This window comes from Bombyx mori, chromosome 7, assembly GCF_030269925.1.
Source record: "Bombyx mori chromosome 7, ASM3026992v2".
Classification (NCBI taxonomy): domain Eukaryota; kingdom Metazoa; phylum Arthropoda; class Insecta; order Lepidoptera; family Bombycidae; genus Bombyx; species Bombyx mori.
The window spans coordinates 658326-681329 of record NC_085113.1 but is presented as its reverse complement, the minus strand read 5'-3'; the positions used below and the strand labels follow the sequence as shown (position 1 = coordinate 681329).

The 23004-nt window shown below is 37.9% G+C and overlaps 1 protein-coding gene and 1 long non-coding RNA gene across 2 annotated transcripts; one reads left to right on the top strand and one right to left on the bottom strand.

Moving 5' to 3' along the window:
- Window positions 1-7584: 7584 nt before the first annotated feature.
- Window positions 7585-10969, bottom strand: LOC105842975 (uncharacterized). Its single transcript, XM_012697601.3, has 2 exons — window positions 9591-10969; window positions 7585-9045 (listed from the first exon to the last, which is right to left on the bottom strand). The coding sequence occupies exons 1-2, from the start codon at window positions 9771-9773 to the stop codon at window positions 8869-8871; spliced, it is 360 nt and encodes a 119-aa protein (XP_012553055.1). The 5' UTR covers window positions 9774-10969; the 3' UTR covers window positions 7585-8868.
- Window positions 9711-18997, top strand: LOC134199122 (uncharacterized). Its single transcript, XR_009973475.1, has 2 exons — window positions 9711-9799; window positions 18336-18997. It is a non-coding gene; the product is annotated as an uncharacterized LOC134199122 (long non-coding RNA).
- The last annotated feature ends 4007 nt before the right edge of the window (window positions 18998-23004 follow it).

The window sequence follows — 23004 nt, the reverse complement described above, 5'->3', positions numbered from 1 at the left end:
ACAGAAGAAATAGGCAGGGCGGTGGTACCTATCCGTGCGGACTCACAAGACGTCTTATCACGAGTGATTACGCAAATTATAATTTTGCGGGCTTAATTTTGATTACACAATGTTATTCCTTCACCGTGGAGGTCAATGTTGAACATTTGTTAAGTACGGTAGGCAGCGGCTTGGCCCAGCCCCTGGCATTGCTGAAGTCTATGGGTGACGATAACCACTTACCATCAGGTGGGCCGTGGTGCTCGTCTGCCTACACGGGAAATAAATAAATAAAACGTATTAGAAAAATTGGTACCTGCCTGCGGGATTCGAACCGTTGCATCTAGCGACACACATAAAACAATAAAAGAGGATGCGAAACAAATGTCATCTTTCAGTTTTAACAGACGGATATAAATTCAATCATAGCATGAATATCTGGCTTTACGTAAGCACATTAATACTGAATCGACGCGCACAATGCACACAGCCCGACAAATTGTCGCAAATCGTTACATTCACTGGGTATCGAACTTGGGACGACAGATGTGTGTGATTCAATTAAAAAAAACCATGATCCTTGTTGATTTCTGCGTTTTGACTCATATTTATACTTTATTGAGGATTACGTCCTCAATAATAAATTGATACTTTTGTTGTAAATGTAAACAATATATGGATTATTTGTACTGTGTGGCTTAGATAAGCAAACGACGCGCTCATGGCCTCTCCTTGCACCGATAGTCCTCAACCCTGGGGGTCGTGGCCTCATGAGGCTTTCTTGGGAAAATGTTGGGTTCCCGTCTCTTTACACTGCAGTGCTTTTGGAAGAGATTTAGTTCTTCAAGGTCACTGAAGCCTTATTTGGGTCCGGATAATTAACCGCCGCCAGAGATTCGGCGTTGACTGTTTTACGATGGAAAGGTCGAACTCCAACTCAACATTTCTCTTTTCTCATCAGGGCTTAGGACCGGCATTGGCAGAGTTAGCCAGGTAACCAGAGTTGGCCACATTGTACTGAGTAGGAACCAGAGTCCATCACCGAGTAAATCACAGCAGGTCCCTCCATCTTCAGAAATGTGACCGAAGCCTCAATTTACATGATCTAGTGATGCCTCTCTGTATGGGCCCATGACATACATATGGTAGTCATTGAGAGTGAAGACAAAAAAAATATTAGGATATTAATTTCGGTACAGACAGTATTTCACTCATAAATACGCGGAGTGTCTTATCAGTTAGACTAAAGAAGCTCAAAGTATCACAGACACAATGAAGTAAATGCTGACCCATCATGAGTCATGAGGTCGAAATCATCGGAAAAGCCGCCTTTGTAGTTCCATGCTTTGCCAATAAATACCAAATATCGTACACAGCAATACACGCGGGTATGATATTGGCGGGCATTATCCCTAACTTCGATATAATCCCATTCAGAGACCACGTCTGGCAAAGCCGATTACCGGTAATAGATCGGTGCCACTTTTCACTCTGCTTGTCCTATCTGCAGGCCGGATTTAGGGTGTGTGGGGGGTCAGTCGTCTGTGATGATACCTTCTTTTCGCCTTTCGATATCCAAGCACCGTCAAACAAGAGAAACAGAGCTGGGATAAAGTATTGCGCGCTGGACATTTGAGTTTATCGATTCGTTTTTAGAAATATCTCGCTAGTTTCTAGAAATATCTCGCATTATTTTAAATACTGTAAATTATAAAATTAAGTTCATAATCTTACAAGCAGTTAGCACCTTTTTCAGCTGTCGATAATTAACAACTTAGTCGTCCGTGGTCACGAAAACATTAAGATGATAATTTTAAAGAACGCGGAATTAAAACGCTAATCTTGTTATGATTAAGTTCATAGGTCTTAGATCTGAGTGGCCATCGACAAACAAAGGATAGTTTATTTTCTTGAAATTGACCAAAATCAAATACATTTATTTGCAGCACCACAAAATCGATCCGAAAAATATCCTAAATACGGCCCTAGCAAATTGAATAATACGATAGCACAACCAAAATTATCAAAGCCTTTTCTAAGCGCTCTAATTCTGTAGCACATAAGATTGAATATTGTTTGTATAACTCATAATTTTTAGTAAGCATTCGCAGTTCGTACGGTTCGTATTGTAATTGATATTATTTGTGTGCAAATTCAATAGGATTGGCATTTGTCGTTCACATTCTGTTACAGACGACAGCTCGTCAATCGAACACATTATGTCGACTGTGACATCGGATGTCAGTCAGTTTGTATATGACTCTTGTTTGTGGATAAGTTGTGGATATATTATTTTTTTTAAGGAATTTTATGACCTGGTAACTAAGACTTTAAGTCATGTCTTAAATATTTTAATTTATGTTCTTATTTTTATGAAAAATGATAATATGGAGTGAAATGAAATGAAATAAAATGATTCATTTGAGACATTAATGAAATAAGATGAGATGTTATGGGATGAAATATAATCTCAGTAAAATGGTGGTCATTTACTGAAATTTTTTCAATGGACTTTTTGCAGGATCCCGATAAATTACGTCCAACAACTTTGTTTCATTTTCCCACATTTGTGCACTTTCACAGATATTAAATAGTTAATAAACCGCCGTTATTACACATTTAAACCTGAAGAAACACTAAATAGACAAAATAAAACAAATCACACAACTTCACTCCTCGCGTTCCCGCCAAAAAGTCCGATTACCTTTTATGAATTGGTCAGCACACCAGACAAAAATAAACGTTAATATTTCTTTAATCTTTCTAGTGCAATAACAATGTTTAAGTTAAACTAAGAATATATAATATAAATATCCTGGCACCGTATTAGTTACTATATCATTGCAACAATTTTTCGTGAAGACATTTTAAAAACGTCTGAAGTAAATTTTAATAATTTTGGTATATTTTTAAAAACGCTTTAACAGTACGAGACTTTCTAAAAGGTCGTATTAAAATAAACAAAACAAGGAATCATCATAATAAATGAATACTCATATGGAATCTGATTATAAATAAATTATGTTCGGATTATGTCAATAAAAAGTTATTATTTCATATCTATACACACATACATATTTGTTTACTTAAGGCACTGCGGACTGGCCTTTAAGAGTCGGATTACATAGTGTCTTTTCATTATATTTTTTTAATGCATTAGTGGACGAGCTCACGGTCCACATTATAGTAAGTGGTTATTACAGCTCATAGACAGGACAACGTAGAGCCGCAAGCCTCCTTGATACACAAAATTTAACTATACCTTAGAACTTATATCTCAAGGTGAGTGAGTGTAGATGTCTATGAGCTCCAGTAACCATTTAACACTAGGTGGGCCGTGAGCTCGTCCACCCATCTAATCAATAAAAAAAAAATTACGTCGTAGATGTCTATGAGCTCCAGTAACCACTTCACACCAGGTGGGCCCTGAGCTCGTCCACCCAACTAAGCAATAAAAAAAACATCATAAATTTAGGTGGCACCTAGAGATAATTTTGTTAAAGTCTTGTAGAGAGCTACAAAGATACTTTCTCCATCCATCCGCTGATATACACGATTTGATTTCATATTATTTTTGTATTCGTTATAATTAATGTGCTATGCAGTGTTTTTCCTTACCTAATCGTTAGTAACCTAAGGGCTATTTCAACTACTCACTGACCGGTAGGTGAGCTCACGGGCTCAAGTTGAGAGAATTGATAGCACTGGCCCTAGCAAGAGCAGTACTTCGCAGAATCTACCGCCGGATCGGAAACGCGACCCACTGAGAAAATCCGGCGAGAAACTCAGTGGGTTGTGTCCATGGGCTAGTTTGGACGTGGAACTCTTCATCGTAATCAATGATTTCGACGAGGACGGTGACCGCGTGTTTGAAGAGCCTAAAAGCACCAAGAGTGGATCCGGGGTATCCGATAAGACATGTTTTGGGCGACGGCCGCTTTGCTTTGGCTTGTCGGCTGCGTCGGATATGTAGTTAGCGGTGGCCACGGTAAGAGGGTTATCGTGCCGCGTTGCTTTTTCAAAGTAGGGTTCTGACGCTTCTCTAAAATACTTACGTATAGGTTCTAGATTTAAGTCTTCGTGAAGAGCAACATTCCTCACATACCACAGTACTCCGACAGCTATCCTGCAGAAATGAGATTGGATGACCTGAAGAGAGATATATGTATGCAATGATAAGAGTAAAGTTATTTGTCTTTTAAAATGTATGCAAAAATATATTATAATCTATAATAAATATGGATCAGTTCGGAACGCTTCAAGTTACAATATACATTTTAAACATGAAACAATTAGTAGCTAATTAAAATTGCAAATCTATTGATGCATGAAAATCAATGAGTCATTTCCTTTACAATTGTGCAAACATGTTTCTGTGAGATTAACTTGTGCCTTGTATTTAAAGAACACAAGCGGTGTGCGTTAGAATGGCTATTATGAGATTTATGAATGTATTCGTTTCATTCACTAAACATTCCTTTGGCCGTAGTCACGCTGTGTTTGATTTAATTAATATGTAGTATTATATGTTCATTGTTTTTTTTTATTTATTTTTTTATTGCTTAGATGTGTGGACGAGCTCACAGCCCACCTGGTGTTAAGTGGTTACTGGAGCCCATAGACATGTACAACGTAAATGCGCCACACACCTTGAGATATAGTTCTAAGGTCTCAGTATAGTCACAACGGCTGCCCCACCCTTCAAACCGAAACGCATTACAGCTTCACGGCACAAATAGGCAGGGTGGTGGTACCTACCCGTGCGGACTCACAACAGGTCCTACCACCAGTAAAAATATTGTATTTTAATACTATTCATTTATTGTTATAAGCTGCTGTAAGTCTGTGGCAGTAGTAATCATAGAATACAAGACATTTGACGGATGCCTGAATCTGTCGTTAACGCCATTTTTAAGTTAAGTTTGTAGATATATATTGATATTTATAGCAAATGGATATATTGTGAAGTCGTCGTGGCCCAAAGGATAAGACGTCCGGTGCATTCGTATCGAGCGATGCAACGGTGTTCGAATCCCGCAGGCGGGTACCAATTTATCTAATGAGATACGTACTTAGCAAATGTTCACGATTGACTTCCACGGTGAAGGAATAACATCGTGTAATAAAAATCATACCCGCAAAATTATAATTTGCGTAATTACTGGTGGTAGGACCTCTTGTGAGTCCGCACGGGTAGGTACCACCACCCCGCCTATTTCTGTCGTGAAGTTGTAATGCGTTTCGGTTTGAAGGGTGGGGCAGCCGTTGAACTATACTGAGACCTTAGATCTTAACTCAAGATGGGTGGCGCATTTACGTTGTAGATGTCTATGGGCTCCAGTGACCACTTAACACCAGGTGGGCTGCGAGCTCGTCCATCTCTTTGTACCACCGTCGCTGTCGCGTCGATTTGACGCGACGTGTACTGTGCTTAGTGCGAGTTTTTAACGTTGTCGATAGCGTAAAAGTTAACTCAAATTTGTTTGTAGTTAGAAAGTTTGTCTACGTTTACCGCTAGGGGCGCTGTTCTGACTGCATACGATTTTTTGTTAACTTTTAGGCTATCGACAACGTTAAAAACTCGCACTAAGCACACTGGTCTGCACACTCCTCTCCTCTCGGAGGGACTTCGGTTCCCTCTGTATTTTGTACCGTATGTTCCATGGGGAGTACTCTGAGGAATTGTTCGAGATGATACCGGCATCTCGTTTTTACCATCGCACCGCCCACCACCGGAGTAGAGTTCATCCATACTACATCGAGCCACTGCGGTCATCCACAGTGCGTTTGCAGAGGTTTTTTTTGCCATGTACCATCCGGCTAAGGAATGAGCTCCCCTCCACGGTGTTTCCCGAGCGCTATGACATGTCTTTCTGCAAACGAAGCTTGTGGAGAGTATTAAGCGGTAGGCAGCGGCTTGGCTCTGCCCCTAGCATTGCTGAAGTCCATGGGCGACGGTAACCACTCACCATCAGGTGGGCCGTATGCTCGTCTTCCTACAAGGGCAATAAAAAAAACAGTGTTAATAGAAAAACAATTATTTATAATTAGACATTTGTTACACTAGCCAATTCAGTATACTTCGTCGGCGGGTCATCAGAACTATCCATTTCATGGAAACAGTCTTAGAGAATTTTGACATTCAACTAATATTATATACTATAATTTAACGGCCGTCTGGTGTAGTGGTAAGTAACATGGTCACTACACAAGGGGGTCGCGGGTTCGAATCCCGCCAAGGGAAGATATTTGTATGATAAATATAAATGTCTTTTCCAGGGTTATGCATGTATATTAAATATGTGTATGTGTATAATAAAAATCTTGTATTTATATCCGTTATCTGGTACCTGTAACACAAGTTCTTTACGAACTTAGCACGGGGTCAGTTAACGAGGCGTGATTGTTGGTAAATATTTATTTATAAATATATATATATATATTTATAAATATATATATATATATTTATAAATAAATTATTTGAAACGACACATCATCGGGGAGTTTAATTTATATTGTTTGTTACCTACGCGATAAAATTAAAAATGTTACTGGTTACGCGATGCTTCGTGCTGTTGTATGGACAACTGGTCGCGGTAGATGAGTTTGTTTTGCATTTTATTATTACTCAACCATATTTTATTAACATTCTGCAATAATTATTAAATGCAAACAAAATTTCATGTTTACATTTAGAAAAGTGACTACATTTTTTCTTTCGAATTGCTTAATATCAGTTGCTCTCCTCGTGTCCTCGACGTGAGCATCGCCAGAGTCCCGGACACGATGATAGATTAAGCACATGAAACAGCGGTTATATCTGCGATAGAATTACTCTTATCCCACTATATGCTCAGGGCCCAGGGCTTAGCATGTCCTCTTTTTCCATTCAGGCCTACCAGATGTCATCACTCACGCCCTCCTCTCACGTATTCTCTTTCACACAGTCCTTCCAAGACTTTTTAGGATGTCCCTTCATCAAATTATCATCTACATTTATATTCAGGGTTTTTTGGCCACATCATAATCCTTTCAATGGATAATATCCTTCCACTCTTATAGCTGGCGCTACCTTCAGATTTCCCTTTATTTGATGGCTCTCTGATCCTCATTATTTCTCTTGTGAGGTACTAAATGCTGTGGGTAATGTAACTGTGCCGCGCGCACAATAATATAAGGAAAATAGGTTCCGATCAATATTTGATTGAAAGTTATTATACGGATTTGTGGGTGGTTTTGTTCTTTTTAGTTTTAGTTTTAAGCTCTCATCTCTTAGATTATCTTACGAAAATAAATAAAAATGTCGCAACGAGTAATTACCCACAGACACAATACACTACAAAAAATGTAGGTATAACAAACAGACGACGCTTAAAATATATTTGGATTGAATAAGAGTGTCATAATTTTAAAGAGTAAACAATTTCATTTTGTCCTTTATTAAGCGACATCTTTTTTTATTTCTGTCACCGATGCTTTATGGAATGTTAATTCCACTTTATCTTTTAAATCCTTTTCAAGCAGCGGCAGCGCGGCAAAACTCGAGTCAATATAGACTTTTTTTACACATATACAATGAAGAGATATGGGAAATAAAATATACGCTTTTCAGAAAAAATTATATATTAAAGAAAATATGAACTAAATTAAAACAAATCTCAATAAATGCACACAAAATATTGAAATATCTTATCTGTGTCATAGCAATTATCACAAAACATAATTTAAAAATGTGTCATTCACAACAATCGCGACTTATTCAGTAAATACTCTATAAACAGCTAATCTCAAATCATTAACGATAGTTGATAACGCGTGACATCATCGAAATATTTACAAATATAATATTTAGGTTTCATAAATCAAGCGATTTAATAAATAATAAAGTTAAATTAAAAACTACAAATAAATAAACATTAAGCTTCTATGTTACTGCTTGTTATATTCTAACTGGTATTAAAATAAGTGTGATTATGTGCTTAGTTTAAAAGTCTTAGATATAAAATTTATGCGCTTAGAACTATGTTACCTGATTAAATACTATTCAATAAATTACAACATAGAAACAAAATTATGATCAACAAATAAAACTTGTCTATCACAGTTCCTCCGCCTCGATTTCGACCAAACCTTCGCCATTTCCTGGACTTTTTTTTATAGCTTAGATGGGTAGCCCACCTAGTGTGGTTACTGGAGCCCATACACATCTACAGCGTAAATGTGCCACCCACCTTGAGATATAAGTTCTAAGGTCTCAAGTATAGTTACAACGGCTGCCCCGCCCTTCACGCCGAAACGCATTACTGCTTCACGACAGAAACAGGCGGGGTGGTGGTACCTACCCGTGCGGACTCACAAGAGGTCCTACCACCAGTGACTCACAAGAGGTGCTACCACCAGTGACCACATTGTGACGTTTTTTCTTATTTTTATTTTTTTATTCCCCTTGTAGGCAGACGAGCATACAGCCCACCTGATAGTGAGTTGTTACCGTCGCCCATGGACTTCAGCAATGCTAGGGGCAGAGCCAAGCCGCTGCCTACCGCTTAATACTCTCCACAAGCCTCGTTTGAAGAAGGACATGTCATAGCGCTCGGGAAACACCGTGGAGGGAAGCTCATTCCAAAGCCAGATGGCATATTAATAAAAAAATTAGGTTTGAAGCAAAACTTGTATACAGTGACTCGAGCGTTCTGTTACTCGAAAATTGCGGTCTGTTGCCAAGCGCTTATATTTTGACTCTTGTAGGTTAGGATGTTGAGGCCCTTGGTCAGCACGCCCTGGAACTCGCTCGCATTGGAATGTGAAGTCGAAGTTACGATTTGCAGAAAAACTACCGTTTTACAGATTAAAGAAACACATCGGAGATCGAAGGGTTTGTGCGTTTGTCTATGGAGGTATGACGTAGGGCTGGACGTTGGGGTACACCGCTAGTATGGGATTCCCTTCATAATTACTACTGAATTCGTTGTTTGCATTCGTATCTTTTTCGTCTTCTTTAAAATCATAATTCGGCTCCAATATTTTGTATCCCACGGCTAAACTCCAAGTCAGCAGCAGGCATATCTATAAAATGGTAAAAAAAAATTTTAATTAATTTTGGCCGGTACGTGGTTACTGCCATAAACAATGTCAGTGACAACGCTACAAACGGGCTTATTATCAATTGTTTTAAGTCATAGCGTTTTAAGTCATAGCACCACGGTACTACTATGGTAAGTCTCAGTCAAGTTTTCTTTTTTATATGCAAAGTTATAGAATTAGCTAGTGGTAGGTCATATCTCAGGTGTATTAATGTTTTGATGCAGTAATTATTTACCACCATGAACTAATCTTATAATAAAATACGTAACTCGAACGATTTATATATTCTGAGTCCGCACGTGAAGGTACCAGCACCCCGCCTATTTCCGCCGTGAAGCAGTAATGCGTTTCGGTTTGAAGGGTGGGGCAGCCGTTGTAACTATACTGAGATCTTAGAACTTATATCTCAAGGTGTGTGGCGCATTTACGTTGTAGATGTCTATGGGCTCCAGTAACCACTTAACACCGGGTGGGCTGTGAGCTCGTCCACCCATCTAAGCAATAAAAAATATATGGAAAAAACTCACCAGCAAGTAATGTTTATAAATATTCATTGTTTTTAATGCGAGTCGGTTGAAGTTTTGGACTACACTGAGTCGTTTCCTAGCTCGCTCATTAAATATAAATGTCACCATCAATGAGCTGTCAGTTATGTACTCAACTGTCTTCGCCTCAGTTGTGTCAACCGCCTGGGGCACAATACGCGACATTTCAAACACATATTGTCAATTATGTGGTATGTTTGTGTAGTGTGTATTGTAATTATATATTTTTGTAATGAATTCGACTAATTACGGAGGCTTGTGAGTCATCGATGTATTTAGGAATTGCGGCCTTTTTATTGGTTAACATGGGTAGACTTTTGAAGTCGTCGTGGCCTAAAGGATAAGACGTCCGGTGCATTCGTGTTGAACGATGCACCGGTGTTTGAATCCCAGGCGGGTAGCAATTTTTTCAATGAAATACGTACTAAGCAAATGTTCACGATTGACTTCCACGGTGAAGGAATAACATCGTGTAATAAAAATCAAAACCCGCAATAATATAATTTGCGTAATTACTGGTGGTAGGACCTCTTGTGAGTTCGCACGGGTAGGTACCACCGCCCTGCCTATTTCTGCCGTGAAGCAGTAATGCGTTTCGGTTTGAAGGGTGGGGCAGCCGTTGTACTATACTGAGACCTTAGAACTCATATCTCAAGGTGGGTCTATGGGCTCCGGTAACCACTTAACACCAGGTGGGCTGTGAGCTCGTCCACCAATCTAAGCAATAAAAAAAATTAACGTTTTGTTAAACTTCTCTGGAACTACATTATTTTAACAACATTACTTCCGTTGACAGTAGTTTTAATGTTAGTTAGGTCCATTCTTAAGGTATGTAATATTTTCCTAGTAAAATTATTGAAATTTTGAGTGCCGTATATTTGAGTATTGTATAGCTTTCATTTATGATGGATCAGGCAAGATCACAAGATTAAATGCGAAACGAGGTCTTATACGTCTCGTCTCCCTTTGAGAAGAGACTAAGAAAAATCTAGATTTCTCTAAGACTTCTCTAAGGCGGTAACTACAATTTCTTTAAGGGTAGGAAAAAGATTTACTGAACAACAGAATCGTGAATGCTGCAAACGTGTTAAAGTATCAAGCCGTTAGTTCCAAACAAAAATTTGCGCCTTGAACAAAATCCAAGAATCTATATATTAATACGTGAAGCAATAACTTTGTAACCCTTTTTACGAAAATTGCGCGGACGGAGGACTATGAAATTTTCTACACTTATACAGAATACAGAGAAGAAGCGCACAATGCTGATATTTTTTTAAAATAATGGATAAAAGAGACATTAAATCAATAAAGAAAACATTACACACACTACATACCATGTATTTGACGCACACAGCATGCATACTATTTATTGTCAAACTTTGGTTGTTGACGTCTTTGGTCAAATTGAGAATAGATTAAACATTGTTTGTCTTTGTTAATATTTTTTATAGTGTAGCCTTGGCGAAATTTGTGATTATAGAAGTATAAAATACAATCATAATAGAGTACAAACTTACAATTCCAATTAATTATAGCCGAATTTCGACTACTGCGAGACCACTAGTATATTTAATTTAGCTTAACTAAGTCCGGATAGACCATGTGAACCGAGCTTAAATGTTGTGGCGTCCGTTGCCGCGGAGGTTTAGTCATCAACATAACATATTATAAGCTTTACTTTAATACAATGACAATTGTTTCAGAACTATTCTTCAAAGTTATTTTATAACAACAATGAAAATACATCCGTTTTTAATTTAATATGCAAAGCTAAAAAAAGTTATTTGTTTAGCCCTGTACCAGACCGAAGGATACCTTGGTCTGTCTAACGTATGTTTTCTAAAGCAAATGAAAACAATTATTTATCTGGTTAGTTAGTTACTGATTCATTAGGAGCCCGCAATCGGATACAAATGTAACTTCTAAGGTGACAAGGCCTTTGACGCCGTAAATCAGTGTTTTTTTTATAAAAATAAATAATAGTATAAAATAACTAACAAAATACGCTTTTATAGAAAATCCAACTAAGGAATGCTTTTCAGGATATGATCAAAATGACCCTTCTACTCATATCTGTTCATAAAATATTTATAACTACTGATATCGTGCACCCCACGCTTTTTTTACAATAAAATCATTTTTTCTTACACTATTTTTAATTCAAATGTATTATCTATTTTTCAGTTGGATTTTCTATAAAAGTGTATTTGGTTAGTTTTTTATAAGATTACTATTATTTATTTTTCATTTTTTAGTTGAATTTGAATTTAAAAAAATTTTTTTTTTTTCTAAATTTGAATTGTCATCGGTCCTTAATAAGTATACCAAATTTCGAGTTAATCCGACTTTTTGAAGGGGGTCAAAATCATGTTCAAAGATTCCGTTACATACTAACATATAACGTTTGAAGCTAACAAAAGAGTATTAAAAAAAAAACAATACGCGGGAAAAACTTGAGCATATAAATACAATTCATGAATCGTGATTTAGTTCCTCCCCTTTCCCCTAACTTGGTAGATGCGTCGATCAGTTTTGTCACAGTCTCGTGGTGGATTGCTGAAGCCGCCTAGTTATACTTTCTTCTTCTCTATCGTTTGCACTCTTGGCAGAGTGGTCGTGGTCATCAGTCCGAGTGGTGGTGCTCTTCACAAGACGTCGCCTTCCTCGCGTACCACGGTTTTTCTTGTGCACTCAATATAATTTTACCTATGATAGTGTTTCTGCTATCTGACAATAGATGGCGTTGTACTTCTCGAGTGATCTACGTTACTATATTCTAGTTCGATATACTTTCGGCGATATTCGTTTTTTACCGTATTTTCCGCGGAAGTCTTCTTATTTTTCTTACCCTTATTTCGCATTGTGCTCTCTATTCATGCTCCAGAAATTCTGCATGAATTTCATGATCAGTCGTCTGCCTGACATCAACCCTCCTTAGGTTATATCTCCAGTAGTATATCCAATGCAATGCGCCATAGGCAGGAATACTTTGTTTCTTCTTTTGATGTCTCTCTTACTTCGTCCGTTTCTGATTTTATGACCGCATTGTACTGTTTAAGCTTTATACTTTATAAATTTTGAACTTTAAATTAATAAATAAAAAACATTTTATTGATTTTTCAGTATTTTCAAAGTAATGTCAAATATGTTCCATGGGAAGTGCCCTGAGGAGTTATTTGAGACGATTCAGTCATATTCCTTTTATAGCCGCACTCCCGCTGTCTGGGACCATTGTGTTCTTCCACAGTTGGTTTCCAGAGATCATCCTGACCACGTACTATGCGGCCCTGGAATAAACTTCCTAGTGTTCCTAGAGCAACGAGTGGTAGGCAGCAGCTTGGGGCTGACCCTGGTATTGCCAATATTCAATGAACTATAGAAGAAATGTATGCGCTTCTGCCTACAAAGACAATAAAAACCGTTTACATGGCTCATATGGAAACTTTGACTCAAAGATCAATAATTATAAACCTTTACTACCTCCCGAGTGTTGATGCGTGATGATCGCACGGGTACAAATACCATTGGTATATATAAGACCACATTCGCCTTGATTAAAATTGCGCGCTTGGGATGGTATGGACACGTGATGAAATGAACGAACAACGAAATGAAAATGAGGTTGGTAAGAGAGTGTTAACTAGAATATAGAGGAAGAGGTAGACCTAAGAAGAAATGCATGGATTGCGTGAAAGACGATATGTGTAAGAGGGGAGTGAGCGAAGAAATGGTATATTATAATGGAGTATGGAAGGAGAAAACATGTTGCGCCGACCCCAGGTGACTTGGAAAAGGGCAGGAGAATGATGGTTCGCCGTGATTAAAAATAGTTACAATAATTGTATACAGAACAAATTCACACATATTTTTAATCAGAGTTGTGTTTTCTTGAAAGGTTGAACAAAAACTTGAAACAACAGTCAACTAGATCATGGGCCGGTTGTTGTGTTAGGATCCGGAGTGTCAGTTTGACAGGAAGCTGTCACGCGAGACGTCAGCGGTGTCAAGTTTACACTCACATTAGCAGGGTTTGTTAGTTTTATGAGATACGAAATGTTGTTGGGCAATTTAAGATAGGTACCGTCTAATTATACTAATTAGTTTTTTATTTATTTATTGCCTAAGCAAATGGGGCATCTAAATGGGTGGACGATCTCACAGCCCACCTGGTGTTAAGTGGTTACTGGAGCCCATAGACATCTATAACGTAAACGCGCCACACACCTTGAGATATAAGTTCTAAGGTCTCAGTATAGTTACAACGGCTGCCCCACCCTTCAAACCGAAACGCATTACTGCTTCTCGGCAGAAATCGGTGGGGTGGTGGTACCTACCCGTGCGGACTCACGCGAGGTCCTACTACCAGTAATATGTAATAAAATATGTAGTTACTAGACATTAAATAGAGAAAGAAGATTGTAGTGTCCAGGATGTGTGCCCACACCACAAACACAGCAGTAGTATTCAAAATACAATAAGAATACCCTACGGACGAATGATGGGGCAATCGTCATAGCTGGAGCGGCAATGTCGGCGCTTAATGAATATCTAGCACAATTATTAACGGACTGAGAGAGGTTTTTAAATTAATACTGTTAACATAATATTGATAGAACATTTCAATTTATACTATAGTTTATTTCATTAACACTTACTCCTGAATCTATATTTATAAAAAAAATGAATTGCTGTTCGTTAGTCTCGCTAAAACTCGAGAACGGCTGGACCGATTTGGCTAATTTTGGTCTTGAATTATTTGTGGAAGTCCAGAGAAGGTTTAAAACGTAGATAAATATTAAAATGCTCGGAACTAAATAAAAAAATAACAATTTTATATTTTTTTTGATGTGTCTCACGTCGGACGGATTCCTTTAGTTTGTTTTAAATTTATTTTGTACAAAAGTTTAGGTCTTTTATTTATCGATTGAGGCACTATGAAGTCTGCCGGTTCAGCTAGTTTCTAATATAAAACAAGAAGCTGCATCTTGCTTGGGGGTGTTTTAATGGCGCGAAAACTTGAGACGATACATGGTATTTGAAGGTTGTTCGTCCGCTTGCCTGCTTAGATAATAAACAATGAATTCAGGCTCCATTTGAACTATTAAATTTATGAATGGCATCATTGTTATTGAGTAGGTGGGCGTTTAGTGAAAGAGCCGGCCATCAATTGACTCTGAGCGTATTGTTGCCCTATTTCCGCTACGTTTGTCCGCTATTTTGTACTGTGTTGGATCGTTGCAGTCCAACTCTGATGTGTAGTAATTTGTGAAATGACTGTGTAATTTTAATCATATTCGGTAATTTACTTTATGACTGTTTCGTTATAATTAGGGTTATACCCTATTTACAAATTGAAAAAAAAAGCTTTGAGTCCTTTACCTTTCCACATTTATTTGAGATCAATATGAAGAAAATACTTTTAAAAACACTTCGCATAAATTATGTTTAAAGATTACTAATTGAAAAAATAAATTAAAACACGTTGAATTTATTTAACCATTAAACTTGGAATCGAAATAAATTACAAATGTTTTAAATATACAATCATTCTTCAAGGGTTATTATCAGATAAATTATTCTTTACACTACTAGCTTCTTCTACAAATGTGATAGCAAAAACAACAGATTTTTTTTTATTACAACCATTATAAAACACAAATTATCAACTAGTCTTTACAAAAAATGTGTGACTCAACACGCGGTCTGTGACATGGCAAAAAATAGGAAATAGTATTTTTTTTTCCTGCGAATATTGTAAAAGATCCTCCATTGTAGTGGAGTTATTGACTTTTATTGGGTGCTTTGGCACAGGCTCCTTCAATATACGGTATTGTGTGTATTATAGGATTAATTATTGACTTGCAGCTTGCTTTAGGCTGTTTGATTTTTAATTCCTTCGGTTTGACTGTAGAATAAAGTACATGAGCCATAAAGTAATATTTTTTTAGCTGATTAGGTGAGTTGGACTATTTCACGGTTCGCTCGTTGGCAATGTACCAATAGATTACCGACCACATTGAGATATGTTTTAAGAAAAATATTTCCTCTTAATTGTCTCTGTTATAAAATACTACATGGAATTTAAAATGGGTGCCTACAGTAGACTTTTTATATGCAGAATTCATGTACTATTTTGTGAACTCAGCTGCCCATCTTGAGAAGTCATGAGATCAAGACTAAAATTGTATCTCAACTGGTGTCTTTAAAAATCCTTTACAATTAAATTACCTTACAGAAATTAACTAAAAAGTAACAAAAACAAATTTATATTTATTATTTTTTATTTTTCTGAACTAGATCATTAGGGAAGCGAAAATCGTTTAAGTAATTAAACTGATGACATCCATCTCGCAGTCGTTGGAATAAAAAAAAAACGAAAAAGCATTCCCGTCAGACTGCATGGCACCAAACCCAAGGCTCATAGAAAAAAATAAATTCCGAACAAAGTTACATTTTACTAAACGAATACCAACCTTAATATATGTGAATAAAGATCTTCACATTTTAAAAACGTGTTTAAATAATTTTGTCAACAAATAAATCTTTCGATTTAATTTGCTGCTGAAATTATTTCTGTTAAGCAAATTCCAACCTCTTCGTTCCGTCATAAGGTCTATGAATTACAGATAAAGGGAAATAAAAGTTGTATACATTGATTTTTGAAATTCGAAATATATCCGATATCTAAAAATCATTCTTAGATGAAAGACTACAAAGTATTTATCGGCATAAAATGTTCTGTTTTTGAAATAGCATTTGAAGAAAATGTTTATAGAAAATTCGACCTTGTCGCTTAGAATATTAAGATCCTTGTAGTTTTGTAATAATGTTTCCATTTAAATGTCAACTGTCAGGTTCGGAATGTCACTGTAATAGATCGTTGTAGGAAGGAAGTTGCAGGTAATTTTAGAAAAAAAAAGCATTTGAAAGGGCGCTCTTTTATTGAGGTCGGCTCTGTGGTCAATAGTTTTTTTTACGAACTGGCTATCTTATTAACTGACTTATTACTTTATGATGTGCCGTCTCAAGAAAATTGTACAATTTGCGTTATAATAATATTTTTTTTAATAGGAATATATCTGCTTGTGTAATCATATAATCAAATATAATGAGTAGACATTTTAAATAACTTTTCAAATTCTTGTCTTATTTTTTTTAAGTTAAGAATCTTCGGCCATTTTATAGTTTAAGATTATTAATTTTTATACAAACAAAACACGAGTAAAGAGCATGCACGTCATTTCGGATCCTCTCGATCCACTAACGTTGCTTTTAAGTACCACAAGCACCGGTCACCGTTCTCGTCGAACCCGTCGTTTGCGACGAAGGGCTCGGCGAGTAAATTAACCCACAGGCACAGCCCACTGAGTTTCTCGCCGGATCTTCTCAGTGGGTCCCGTTTCCGATCCGGTGGTAGATTCTAGGGTTAGGGTTAGAGTAACGTTGTTAGGTTTGAGTTCCGTGAGCTCACCTACTTGTTAGGTTACGCTGATATAGGCTATATCAAGGCTATCGGCTAAGGTAGAAAAAAAAAGAAGATCTCCGATCGAGATTGAAATTTAAAATAATAATTCAAACAGAACACAAATTTAATTCCATTTTTTGTTACGGATTACCAAATATAGCTCGTATTTTGTTTGAGCAATATTCATTTGCAGTTTTTCATAAGTTATACCTACCAATAAGTAAGATTTTACTAAATTGAATAGGATGAAACTAGCAGAGTCCTGCTGTGTACCATCTTTAAGCCTTATAGAAGCTTAGCTGTTTAGTGCATTATTAATACAGTCTTTAGTTATTACTAATCTCAAACGATGATTCTGCGAAGCACTGCTCTTGCTAGGGCCAGCGTTTGGAACACCCCCGGTTTGAGCCCCGTGAGCTCAGCTACACGTCAAGGAGAAGCTAAAATAGCTTCTCAAGGCTATCAGCATAGGTAGGAAAAAAAGTGCTAAGAATTTATGTGCTTATTAAGCAGGGTAGAAGGCAGTCCTGTTTGTACTCTTCTCTGCTCTACACTTACGGATGCCGTGGCAGCCAGCTTGTATTAAATCACAAAAACATTGCGCCCATACATTTCTCACGTTACAATAACACGTCGATGACAAGTGATGTGGAAGAGCGAGATGGGCATATATCTATAACGTTTTTGCTTAAAGTGTGAGTGAGATAAAAATGCATTGCTGTGATGCCCACTCTTTGACTCACTAATGACGTCTGAGTCATTTATAATTAATGTAATAACGCTAGTGATGGGATGCTATCGATTTTTAATATTATCGATATATTTTTCTGCATTTTAATGATTATCATATGGTTGTGAAAACAGACACAGCCTACTTGGAAATAGGGAAAATGCAGTTTGTCGAAATTGAAAAAGCTAGATGCCTTATTATTGCTATAAAATTATGTCTTCCTTTCTTCTCTTTTGCTTCCGAATCCAAGTCATCAAGTGAGTCCGCACGGGTGAGTACCACCCTGCCTATTTCTGCCGTGAAGCAGTAATGTGTTTCGGTTTGAAAGGTGGAGCAGCCGTTGTAGCTATAGTGAGACTTTAGAACTCTTGTCTCAGGCCGGCATTTACGTTGTAGATGTCTATGGGCTCCGGTAACCACTTAACACCATTTGGGCCGCGAGCACGTCCACTCATCTATGCAATAAAAAAAATCGTAGCCATAACATTTTTAATAATATCATTGCTTCCCCTAGTACTTTTGTTAATTTCAGGTGGTGTTCAACCTCATTGCCGTTTTGAGGAGAGCTACGGATACTGATTTCATCCGGAATGTATCGACAGTAAGCAGAAGCGTCCTCCAAGATGAGCCAGGACCACAAAGCATCCACGGACTCCTCAACTGAACACCGATACAAAATAGTTATTAAAATGAAATATATTAATTTTCTCAAATTTTTGCAATTCGCAGACACGATTCCAAAGTTCATGTTTCGTTTTTATAATTGATATTTTATAATTTCTGACGTTTTCAATACTTTATTGAATTGTTGAAGTGTACAACACGAGATAAAGCAGTAAAATGTAATTAATTTATCGATACAGCAATAGATCAACACATCCCTAACACAAACCGTCAGCATCTCTTTGATACAAAACCCCGTAGGTAATCCTTTTCGGCTACCGTTTTATCACTCTTTTCATTTCATTGATAATATTATACGAAAATATACTTTAAAGTTTACCCATTAGATATATTTTAGTATGATATAATAATTGGCCACATCATTTGTACGGATGGAGTCATTTAATTCAGGATTTATTAGGCTTTTCAATTCGGCTGAGTTATTATGGATTTGAGTTTTTGTTTAATTCGTCTCGTCACACCGTATTTGTTACGACAAAATTACGATTAAATAAAGCAGTTGCAAACTTTTATGTAATTTACGTACTCACAAAGTCCTAGCGCTTAGGAGACACTGAAATTTTTAAAGTTTTACTGTAAAACTGTTTACTGTGATCTTTGAATATGTCTTATTTACGTTGTAGATGTATATGGGCTTCGGTAACCACTTAACACCATGTGGGTGGGTGGGTAGTAAGATCGTCCAATGATTAAAAGCAATTAAAAAAAAATCGAGGGGATGTTCATTCCAGGAGTTCATTCATTCCATTGACAGCACATGAGGAGTTCGTTCCAGAAGTTCAATCACTCCAATATCGAAACGTGACATAAATGATATCTAGAAATAGACTGTAGGTACCTTTAAAAAGGTGATTCTGCTAAGGCTCTACACCGGTGGCGGATGATGCGACATCTAATGGAGATTAAGGAGGATTGTCTCAAACATTTCCTCAGAGTCTTCCCATAAAGTATTACTTATTTGTCGGAGAAACCACATTTATTAACACCATCGTCAGACATCATAGGGTGATCGAGCCTAGCAAACGAAAACGAATGATAGTTCTTAGCACGGAGACATCCAGTCACCGTCCTCGTCGAACCCGTCGCTTGCGACGAAGGGCTCGACGAGCGAACTAACCCATAGACACAGCCCACTGAGTTTCTCGCCGGATCTTCTCAGTGGGTCGCGTTTCCGATCCGGTGGTAGATTCTGCGAAGCACTGCTCTTGCTAGGGTCAGTGTTAGCAACTCTCCGGTTGAGCCCCGCAAGCTCACCTACTAACGTTAGGGCGAAGCTGAAATAGCCTCTCAAGGCTATCAGCATAGGTAGGAAAAAAAAAAAACACGGAGACACCGCTCTTCGAGAAGGCTGGTTGGTAAGTGTGATGGCGTCTACGCGCCTCCGTCGCCGCGTCGGCTAGGCTCTGTCGTAGCACGAAGTTAGCCGAGTTCCAACGATGCCGCAATCGTGCTGCCATCTCTCGGGAATCGTGCTGCGTTCGTTTAGCCACGATACAAATAACCGTCTCCGACATATTTATATTATTACTAACTGACCCGGCCGACTTCGTAGTGCCTCAATCGATAAATAAAATACCTAAACTTTTGTATAAAGTAAACTTAAAACAAAAAGAATCCGTCCGACGGGGGACATATCAAAGGAAAAACAAAATTGGTATTTTTATTTAATTCCAAGCATTTTCTTAATTATTTACCTTTTAAACCCTCTCTGAACTTCCAAAAATAATTCAAGACCAAAATTAGCCAAATCGGTCCAGCCGTTCTCGAGTTTTAGCGAGACTAACGAACAGTAATTAATTTTTATTTATATAGATAAATTATATAGATTTTTTTCTTTTTTTTTATTGCCCTTGTAGGCCGTCGAGCATACGGCCCACCTGATGGTGAGTGGTTACCGTCGCTCATGGACTTCAGTAATGCCAGGGGCAGAGCCAAGCCGCTGCCTAAAGATTAAGATTGATGATTAAGATAAATGATTATGATTATTATTTAATTTGTATTTACATATTATGTGTTATGTGTTGGTACGGTGTGAGCGAGTGAGTCCGGGTCGAGTGTGACCGGATGCGAAAGAATATCTTTAGTTAATGAGCCTTCCCCGGCTTTACCTCGTATTAATAGTTTATTATGGGTCAGGAACGGATTTTTAACGTCGATTTTTACAGCGCCCATTTTTATTGTAGGTGTAATATAAAAATTATGGAGACTCGCTCTCCTAATACCTTCGTGCATACGGTTTAATATGACGATACTAAATATTTACTGATTAAATTTTTATTATGGGTTTTTAGTTTTTTTTTTTTTTTGTTATTTAAGCTGGCAATACTGCTTTAGGTTTGACGAGTGTAATTTCATTTTGATGTTAGTATTTTCGGTTAGATATATTGAAGCTTAAGAGCATTGCGACATGTCCATGGTCGCGCCGCGGTCGCAGTCCAGAGCGAGCATCTTTTTTTTTTCAATAAATCAATCAAAATCAAGGCGAAGGCGAAAGGCGATTGCATGCAGCAGAGATGCGAATGTTGCGATGGATGTGTGGAGTAACGAGAATGGATAGAATACAGAATGAATATGTTAGAGGAAGTCTGAAAGTGGCACCTGTGACAGAGAAGCTGAGGAGTGCGCGTTTGGGATGGTATGGACATGTGATGAGACGAAATGAAAATAAGGTTGGTAAGAGAGTGTTAACTATGAATGTGGAAGGATATAGAGGAAGAGGTAGACCAAAGAAGAAATGGATAGATTGTGTGAGAGACGATATGGGTAAGAGGGGAGTGAGCGAAGAAATGGTATATGATAGAAGAGTATGGAAGGAGAAAAGATGTAGCGCCGACCCCAGGTGACTGGGAGAAGGGCAGGATAATGATGAAATGATTAGAGGCAAAAGCTTCAAGCCTCTATGTTATTGGAAAACAACTCTCTTACCTTTCAAACCAGTATGCACGATTGCTTCGCGCTGAATAAACTTCTCCTAAACAATGTGGAAGGTTGATGTTAACGTCTCTCAGATATTTGAAGCGTCTGTAGCTTAATGGGTAAGACTCGTATTTAATGTAATGCTTTCGTATAGAGTCATCCGATACTATAAGTTTTTTTTTATTGCTTAGATGGGTGGACGAGCTCACAGCCCACCTGGTATTAAGTGGTTACTAGAGCCCATAGACATCTGCAACGTAAATGCGCCACCCACCATGAGATACAAGATATAAGGACTCAGTATAGTTACAACGGCTGTCCCACCCTTCAAACCGAAACGCATAACTGCTTCACGGCAGGAATAGGCAGGGTGGTGGTACCTACCCGTGTGGACTCAAAAGGACCTACCACCAGTAAATAGTACGTAATAATTGGTTACCAGCGCCCATACATATCACCAAGCGAATGTCGATTGACACTGACATTAACACGTTACATACAAAATATATTTAGAAGAGATTCTAATTCGGATCAGGAATCGAATCTAGCTGGAACTTTACAGTAGTTGGATCACTCGCGATTAAAACAACAGGGCGATAGAAAAAGAAGTACTTCGTTACTAAATGTATCTCTGTCTACCGAAATTCAAATGTATAAAGCTTGAACATAGCCCACAGGTGGTTTCAATTCGGTAACCAAATCTTTTGTTTTGAAAACAAACACGCGCCCACAGAGATACTTCCGATACAATAGTGACACCGTACAACTGTCAACAGAATCGGTATTTGGATTAGTATTTTTAGGATGCTACACGTCAATGAATAAGTTTAGAAACTCTATAAGAAAACTCGTAAATCAGGTCGCAGTTAAGACGGTGCAACATTTTGTCTGTTTTCTGCGTCATTTTTTTTACGTATTGGGGATAAAACCTCTTACCACAGGGAAAGACAGGGAGGGGTCTCTTACCGCTTGTCTCGTGACGCTCCGGGATGCTGTGTTCGATATTTAAGTTAAAACAGTTGTGGTGACACTCATATAATGATGATGAACGGTCTATCTGCTGTCGCAAAGAAATTGAGAGCTTATCGTAGACATTAACAATGCTATCCACATTGGGACATGAGTTCAAAGTCACAGTTCCATAGTACATCGCCTGCTCTACTCTTCAAAGTGGAACGCATTACTGGTTTGCGTCAAACATAGCCTGGGTGCTGTTATTGTTACCTATGCGGGCTCGCGAGTAGCCTACCCTCAGTTCTAGTCCTTACAAGTTCTGATAACCATTTCAGACTGGCATCGTGACCTCAACTGCCCATCTCAGCGAATCAACATAAGTGTGTCACAAGTGTCTACTCTCCAGCATCAGTGGAAGTACGCACGGTGAGTATGCGAACCCACGACCTATTGACTTCCCACTTGTTCCCTGATCTTGTTTTTTCTTGACCCATACCCGTGGAATCATCTGTATTTTCACTATATGAAAGACGTGAAAAACTAATGAAGCTACACCATGGCTCTATGCCAATAATTTTTTTTTTATTGCCCTTGTAGACAGACGAGCATACGGCCCACCTGATGGTGAGTGGTTACCGTCGCCCATG